Here is an 8,452-nt window from a genome sequence, read left to right on the forward strand (position 1 = left end):
TCGAATATGATTGATATTAATAGATGGCATAATAAGAAATATTTAATAATGGAAAAAATTACATATGTTTCGCATGATAACTATAGTTTCTTTATTACTAAGTGGTTGTTATATTCAGAATATTTAGTTTGATTTACGTTGATTAGATCTTAATATGTATGCTTAATTTTTTCTTAATTTTTTTTTCTTTTCTATATGGCTGTCCTTAGGAGAGTTGGCTGAAGGGGAGGGTTTCTTTTTTCTTTCTTTTTATATATAAAATATAAAGTTCATGTTTATGGTTCATTGTTGGATATGTTATTTACTATCTGTATTTTGAACGAATAAGTAAAGTTTAAAAGAAAAGGAGAAAGCACAGAAGAAATGTGGAGGATGTTTAGGGACCAATTGCGTGAGGCTCTGGATAGGTTTATCTCCACTGAGTCGGGCAGGGGAGGGGGAGAGAGTCGGGCGGGGAGGGGAGAGAGTCGGGCGGGGGAGGGGGAGAGAGTCGGGCGGGGGAGGGGGAGAGAGTCGGGCGGGGGAGGGGGAGAGTCGGGCGGGGGAGGGGAGAGAGTCGGGCGGGGGAGGGGGAGAGAGTCGGGCGGGGAGGGGGAGAGAGTCGGGCGGGGGAGGGGGAGAGAGTCGGGCGGGGGAGGGGGAGAGAGTCGGGCGGGGAGGGGAGAGAGTCGGGCGGGGGAGGGGAGAGAGTCGGGCGGGGGGGGAGAGAGTCGGGCGGGGCGGGGGAGAGAGTCGGGCGGGGCGGGGGAGAGAGTCGGGCGGGGCGGGGGAGAGAGTGGGGCGGGGCGGGGGAGAGAGTGGGGCGGGGCGGGGGAGAGAGTGGGGCGGGGCGGGGGAGAGAGTGGGGCGGGGCGGGGGAGAGAGTGGGGCGGGGCGGGGGAGAGAGTGGGGCGGGGCGGGGGAGAGAGTGGGGCGGGGCGGGGGAGAGAGTGGGGCGGGGCGGGGGAGAGAGTGGGGCGGGGCGGGGGAGAGAGTGGGGCGGGGCGGGGGAGAGAGTGGGGCGGGGCGGGGGAGAGAGTGGGGCGGGGCGGGGGAGAGAGTGGGGCGGGGCGGGGGAGAGAGTGGGGCGGGGCGGGGGAGAGAGTGGGGCGGGGCGGGGAGAGAGTGGGGCGGGGCGGGGGAGAGAGTGGGGCGGGGCGGGGGAGAGAGTGGGGCGGGGCGGGGAGAGAGTGGGGCGGGGCGGGGGAGAGAGTGGGGCGGGGCGGGGGAGAGAGTGGGGCGGGGCGGGGGAGAGAGTGGGGCGGGGCGGGGGAGAGAGTGGGGCGGGGCGGGGGGAGAGTGGGGCGGGGCGGGGGGGAGAGTGGGGCGGGGCGGGGGGGAGAGTGGGGCGGGGCGGGGGGGAGAGTGGGGCGGGGCGGGGGGAGAGTGGGGCGGGGCGGGGGGGAGAGTGGGGCGGGGCGGGGGGGGAGAGTGGGGCGGGGCGGGGGGGAGAGTGGGGCGGGGCGGGGGGGAGAGTGGGGCGGGGCGGGGGGAGAGGGGATCAGGCGGGGGGGAGAGGGGATCAGGCGGGGGGAGAGAATGGGTGGGGGGAGAGAATGGGTGGGGGGGAGAGAATGGGTGGGGGGGAGAGAATGGGTGGGGGGGAGAGAATGGGTGGGGGGGAGAGAATGGGTGGGGGGGAGAGAATGGGTGGGGGGGAGAGAATGGGTGGGGGGGAGAGAATGGGTGGGGGGGAGAGAATGGGTGGGGGGGAGAGAATGGGTGGGGGGGAGAGAATGGGTGGGGGGGAGAGAATGGGTGGGGGGGAGAGAATGGGTGGGGGGGAGAGAATGGGTGGGGGGGAGAGAATGGGTGGGGGGGAGAGAATGGGTGGGGGGGAGAGAATGGGTGGGGGGGAGAGAATGGGTGGGGGGGAGAGAATGGGTGGGGGGGAGAGAATGGGTGGGGGGGAGAGAATGGGTGGGGGGGAGAGAATGGGTGGGGGGGAGAGAATGGGTGGGGGGGAGAGAATGGGTGGGGGGGAGAGAATGGGTGGGGGGGAGAGAATGGGTGGGGGGAGAGAATGGGTGGGGGGGAGAGAATGGGTGGGGGGGAGAGAATGGGTGGGGGGGAGAGAATGGGTGGGGGGGAGAGAATGGGTGGGGGGGAGAGAATGGGTGGGGGGGAGAGAATGGGTGGGGGGGAGAGAATGGGTGGGGGGAGAGAATGGGTGGGGGGGAGAGAATGGGTGGGGGGGAGAGAATGGGTGGGGGGGAGAGAATGGGTGGGGGGGAGAGAATGGGTGGGGGGGAGAGAATGGGTGGGGGGGAGAGAATGGGTGGGGGGGAGAGAATGGGTGGGGGGGAGAGAATGGGTGGGGGGGAGAGAATGGGTGGGGGGAGAGAATGGGTGGGGGGGAGAGAATGGGTGGGGGGAGAGAATGGGTGGGGGGGAGAGAATGGGTGGGGGGGAGAGAATGGGTGGGGGGGAGAGAATGGGTGGGGGGGAGAGAATGGGTGGGGGGGAGAGAATGGGTGGGGGGGAGAGAATGGGTGGGGGGAGAGAATGGGTGGGGGGGGAGAGAATGGGTGGGGGGAGAGAATGGGTGGGGGGGAGAGAATGGGTGGGGGGGAGAGAATGGGTGGGGGGGAGAGAATGGGTGGGGGGGAGAGAATGGGTGGGGGGCGAGAGAATGGGTGGGGGCGAGAGAATGGGTGGGGGCGAGAGAATGGGTGGGGGGGAGAGAATGGGTGGGGGGAGAGAATGGGTGGGGGGGAGAGAATGGGTGGGGGGGAGAGAATGGGTGGGGGGGAGAGAATGGGTGGGGGGAGAGAATGGGTGGGGGGGAGAGAATGGGTGGGGGGGAGAGAATGGGTGGGGGGGAGAGAATGGGTGGGGGGGAGAGAATGGGTGGGGGGAGAGAATGGGTGGGGGGAGAGAATGGGTGGGGGGAGAGAATGGGTGGGGGGGGAGAGAATGGGTGGGGGGAGAGAATGGGTGGGGGGGAGAGAATGGGTGGGGGGGAGAGAATGGGTGGGGGGGAGAGAATGGGTGGGGGGGAGAGAATGGGTGGGGGGGAGAGAATGGGTGGGGGGAGAGATGGGAGGGGGGAGAGAGTGGGTGGGGGGAGAGGAGTGGGAGGGGGGAGAGAGTGGGAGGGGGGAGAGAGTGGGAGGGGGAGAGAGTGGGAGGGGGGAGAGTGGGAGGGGGAGAGAGTGGGAGGGGGGAGAGAGTGGGAGGGGGGAGAGAGTGGGAGGGGGGAGAGAGTGGGAGGGGGAGAGTGTGGGAGGGGGGAGAGAGTGGGAGGGGGGAGAGAGTGGGAGGGGGGGAGAGGGGGGGGGGGGAGAGTGGGAGGGGGGTGAGTGGGAGGGGGTGAGAGAGTGGGAGGGGGAGTGAGTGGGAGGGGGAGTGAGAGTGGGAGGGGGAGAGAGTGGGAGGGGGAGAGAGAGTGGGAGGGGGAGAGAGAGTGGGAGGGGGAGAGAGAGTGGGAGGGGGGAGAGAGTGGGAGGGGGAGAGAGTGGGGAGGGGAGATTGTCGGGCGGGGGGGGGATAATGTCTGGCGGGGGGGGGGAAGCGTTGGGCGGGAGGAGAGAGCCGGTCGGAGGCGGGAGGGCGAGTTGGGGGGTGGGGGGGGGAGAGGGAGGGTCAGGCAGAGAAGACAGACTGGGCACTTTCAGGTGGCCAATTGTCCCGCATGTAAATCTGCATGTTTCGGCAATATGCAGCTATTTTGAGGCTACCTGAATGTGCAGGAGGCGCTCTTGAGGTGAGCTACGTAACCCTCTTCCGAGAGAGATAATCAGCTCAGTTCAGTGGTTCCCCCAGCCACCTGAATGCAGCTGGCTGAAAGCGGATGTTCAAGGGTCAGGCTGCTGATCGCAGCTGACACTGGGCAGGAGCCGTAGTGGGCTCAGAGCCGCACCCTGTGCAGCTGTGTCCTTCAGGTTGCCAGCGTTGCACTTTAAACGCTGCCACCTGAACGGCAATTTAAAGGGCCACTTCTGCTTCTTCAGGCACATTCTTATCGGAGAATACACCTGAAAAAGCCTACTGAGAGAGACAGAGACACAGAGAGAGAGAGAGAAGTGGAGACAAACTGAAGAGACAGACTGAGAGAGTCAGGCGGAGAGAGAGAGAGACAGACTGAGAGGTAAATATGCTGTGAATAAACAAATAAATTAAATTAAATGGTAATAGGGACAGGTGAATGGGAGGTTTGAGGTATCCAGAGCAAGCAACTGGTTGGGTCTAGGGAACAGAGAGAGGAGAAAGGAAAGGAAAATTGGATAGAGACATGGGGGTCAGGAGAAAGGGGATGAAGGGATGGGGAGAGATAGGGCAGCAAATGTGCCTGGAATACGGTTTGGGAAAAGTGGGAAAAGGCAGAGTGAATGTGTAGTGGGAAGGGTGTTGCAAAGCCTCCGCGTGAGGCTGTTTAAGGTCAGTAAGGGGATTCATAGTGATGGTTTGCTTTATGATAGGAATTGGGTGAGGGAGGGGAGTGAGTAGGGGAAGAGAAACTGGAGAAAATGAAAAGGGGAACATTCAAATGGAAAAGGAATGAGTGTGGATAAAAATATGGAGAAAGGAAGAATCAGAAAGGGAGGAGAGGAATGGACAAAATGGACGGCTTAAATGGAAGAAGTTTAGGGATGGGGCAGCACCAGCAGGGAGAGGTTGGGGTGATGGTGGCATGGATTGGGAAAGGAAGTGAGGGAGAAAAGTGATAGGGTAGAAGGAGTGAGAGTGAGAAAGGAGAGGGTCAGGGTGGGAGGGTAGAGATGAAGTAGGGTGGACAGGAGCAGAAAGGGGTTGCGGTGGAAGAGGGGTGGAAGATTGGGTTAAGGGTGGAGAAAGAAGAGCCTAGGGTGGTGGGTGAGAGGGAGCATGGGAAGGGTTCAAAAGTGTCAGGGTTGCTTGATGAGATGAAGAGATATAGGAATGGGGAATGGAAAGAATTTTTAGGAGAAGATAGTGGGATGGGTGGAATAGAGGGATGGAGTGGGAAAAAAACAGGGCAAGGCAAAGGGAGAAGACATAGCAAGGAGAGGGACTAGGGGAGGGATAGGAATCTCTCTCACGACCTCTCCTCCTCCACCAGCCTGTCTGTCTTACATGAGGTCCCGGATGTAGTCCTTGGTAATGATCCGGAGGCTCTCAGTGACCTTGCTGGTGCTGGGAACAGTCCGCATCATCTTAGCCAGGGCTTGGTCAGAGCAGGGGTCAAAGTCAGAAGTCGCTTGCTCCATGAGGGCCGACATCTGAAAGACCAGATTAAGAGACAATAAAAGCTCATCGACTAAAACCATGCACTTATCTCCCCTCACTCCATTTGTTGCTCTGACCACGTCCCTCTTTTCTGCATCAGTTCAGGAGCATCTTGTGGATAGTTAATGGATGTAGCTGGATTCTTCATCCTGCCTCCACCCATCTCAACTCTGACAGGAGAGAATTCCAGTAATTTCTAAATCTCGGAATAAAACTATTCATTCATTTAGAATAAATTGAATGAATTGAGGAAACAAATTAATATTAAGAACTAAAGGTACAAAATATTCCTTCCCAAAAAGTGGTAAGTGAAAGACATAACCAGAACATATGATATAGATTGACCTTCTTCAGATATATATTTACCACATTTAAGAGAGAGATTAGAATAGAATTTAGCCAATTGGACTTTGGAATAGTGGGCCCAGTGTATGACCTTAAACTGTAATAATGAGTGTCTGGCACAAATGGAGAGGATGAATGCACTCACTTCAAAATAGCATTCCATGTACTTTCAGAAAATGCCTGTTGAAAATCTTGTTCCCATCGTTTTTTAATTCTGTCCAGGGAACTATCCCTAGAATTTGAAAATAATTCATAAAAGTAAGATACCTCCCCTTTATAATTATAAATCATCCCTATCATATTAGGTTCGAGGTCTTTGGGGAGCTTCAAAATTTAAAAAGCTCCTAACCTGTAAATAGCGAGGAAAAAAAATGTCTAGGTATTTTAAATTTGGTGGAAGATATTGGTTAGTAAAAATATCTGAAAAAGAATGGATACCTAAATTTAACCACTGATGATAACCGCTATCTTGAACCGAAGGGCTAATTGATAAGAATCTATGGTACCCAAAATGTTTCCTAAATTGAAACCAGATTCTCAACGTATGTCTAATAACAAAATTATAAGTTAAGTTGGATGCCAAAAAAGGAAAAAGTGTTCCAAATATCAAAAGAAGAGAATATTTTTTGGTAGATTTAATTTCTAAATTAATCCAACTTAATGCACCTACATTTTCCTGATGATAAATCCAAAAAGTAATATATTGTGGCACTCTGAGGAGCTGAAGTAAATCACTGCTACCACATCGATGGTTGTTAATGACTGTTTTTATTCAAATTCAGTGCGTCCCTTTAAGGGCAACATGAGCTCAGTCTCCTGGTGCACTGTGACATCATAATCGGTGCTGGAAGGGATGCTGGAGTCAAGAAGAAACCCTGACGATGTCATCTCTTAATGGCTGCCCTGCCACGTGGCGATACAAGCGGGGCCGGTTCGCCATTAGGCTGTGTGCCGCCACACAACCCCTCCCCAGAACCGGCTACATGTCCTGTCGCTTAAGCGGCCGGCCCCGCCGTTTGGGCATGGCCACCTGGACCGGTTGGGATATGTCTAGGTGGGCGGCTTTCAAGCGGTCCACAGTAAACAATTCCTCCCTGTCCCCCACGTCCAAAGTAAAAGTTTTGCCCGACAGCCGGAGAATCTTATACAGCCCCTCGTAAGGCTGAGGTGAACTCAGATATCAAATATTCCATGTGTGGTTGAGGGGTGGGTGAGGTGCAGGAGCTGAGAACTGCAAGGCTGAGGAGCCAAAGGCTAAGAAATGGGATTTGAAGTTTGAGCTGGGAGGGGGGGGGGGGGTTCTGAAATAAGTTTGGAGCTTGGGGCTCAGGAATGGGGGTTTACATTTAGAACTGGGGCTTGGGAATGGGTTTAAAGTTTGGAGATGGGTGCACTGGGGTGAGAGTTGGTTTATTGCTCGCTTGAGAATATGGGTTGAAATTTGGAGATGAGGGCTCTAGAATTGGGGTTGCAGTTTTTGAGCTGGGATTTCAGGAATGGGGGTTGAAGCAGACTGTGGGCTTTGGGGTTGGTGGTGAGGACCTAGAATGGGCATTGAAGCATGAAACTGGGGGCTCTGGTAAGGGGACTGAAGTTCAGAGCTGGGCTCAGGTGTGGACCATGGATTCACGTACTGCCAGACTGCGGCCACTAAGGAGGAACTACACCTCTTCTTCCAGCTGGGCATCCCTCGGCTGGATGGCGTTAATATCGACTTCTCTGGCTTTCATTAACCCTTCCCCCCCCACCACCACCATGTCCCCCTTGCTTCCCCCATCATCTCTCCATTTCCTGTCTCCTATCACACAGACATGATTAATTCTACCTATTCCAATTAACACCTTTTGTTGGTCTGGATTCCTCCCCCATTGTTTGAATTCTGACACTTTCTGATATATCCTGAATCTGCCTTTTTGATTTTTTTTTCCTTGATGAAGGGCCCAGGCCCAAAACATCGGCCATATATCTTTGTCCCCTCTAGATGCTGAATAGAGCAGCTAAGTACCTCCAGCTTTTTACTACAATCATAGCCTATCTCTCGTGTTTCTGCAAGGGGACGAGTGCCCGTGTTATGGCTGAAAGTCTGGGATCTTGCTGTGCCTTGACCTAGTTCTTCCCATCGCAGGCCGAGGGGAGTATAGGGGACGCTCTTTCATTCCCAGTTACCTGCTGCCGATTGCCAAAGAGAGTCTCGTCGACCTGAGAGGACGTGGCCCTGGGGCGATACCTCCGGGTGCGGGCCGCGCCGGCGGAAAGAGCGTCTTCGCCATGACGGCAAGTGTCAGGGCACGCCATCTGGAAGAGAGAGAAGGTGGCGCTCAGAGACTGGGGCAAAGAGAGACACTGCGGGTACAACCAACCAACCCCAACCCTCCAAACCACTCCAAGACCCGTCTCACCATGGCTTCTCGCTGTTTATCTGGTCGCCATGGCCACGGGCGCACCGGAAGTTCCCCGTCGCAATTTCCTGCCGGGGCCGCCACCGTAATAGATCGTTGCCGTGGAGACAGGCCATGCGCCCTCGAGCTGAAGAAGAGAGTCTGGCCCTGCCTGCCTACCCGGACCTCACTCACTGATTTCGGGCTGTGGGCCTCGGCCCTTCCTGAACCCAGACCCTGCTCCGGTTTCTGACGCTCCTCACGACCAAAATAGAAGTTTAAATGGAAGTTAAACACAAATGTTCTGGGAGTTCAGGAATCTGATGGCTGGTGGGGAACTGTTGCCCGATCTGGACGTAAGGCCCCAAGTGCTGCAGTACCACCTACCAGATGGCAGAAGGGAGAACAGTTTACATGAGGGGTGCGTGGACTCCTTCACAATGTTTATTGGCTTTCACCTGCTTTGAGTGTTGTCGGCATCCTTCGTGGTAGGAAGAGAGTCCCCAGTGATCATTTCCGCTGACTTCACTATCCTCTGCAGG

General features: G+C 56.1%; 1 protein-coding gene across 3 annotated transcripts in view; it reads right to left on the minus strand.

Annotated features, from left to right (window-relative positions):
• LOC138764848 (cilia- and flagella-associated protein 45-like) overlaps positions 1 to 8,158 on the minus strand; it is a 56,725-nt gene extending 48,567 nt beyond the window's left edge. Inside the window, exons 1-3 of one of the 3 annotated variants that reach the window (XM_069941202.1) lie at positions 7,932 to 8,158; positions 7,699 to 7,827; positions 5,035 to 5,180 (exon numbers count right to left, since the gene is read on the minus strand). In XM_069941202.1, coding sequence (XP_069797303.1) covers positions 5,035 to 5,180; positions 7,699 to 7,827; positions 7,932 to 7,934 — 278 coding nt within the window. In that variant the 5' untranslated portion in view covers positions 7,935 to 8,158. Of the gene's footprint in view, positions 1 to 5,034; positions 5,181 to 6,202; positions 6,294 to 7,698; positions 7,828 to 7,931 lie in introns of those variants that run through there. The other 2 variants (XM_069941201.1, XM_069941199.1) reach the window with 2 other exon arrangements.
• Between the last annotated feature and the right edge of the window lie 294 nt (positions 8,159 to 8,452).

This window comes from Narcine bancroftii, chromosome 5, assembly GCF_036971445.1.
Source record: "Narcine bancroftii isolate sNarBan1 chromosome 5, sNarBan1.hap1, whole genome shotgun sequence".
In the NCBI taxonomy this organism is placed as follows: Eukaryota; Metazoa; Chordata; class Chondrichthyes; order Torpediniformes; family Narcinidae; genus Narcine; species Narcine bancroftii.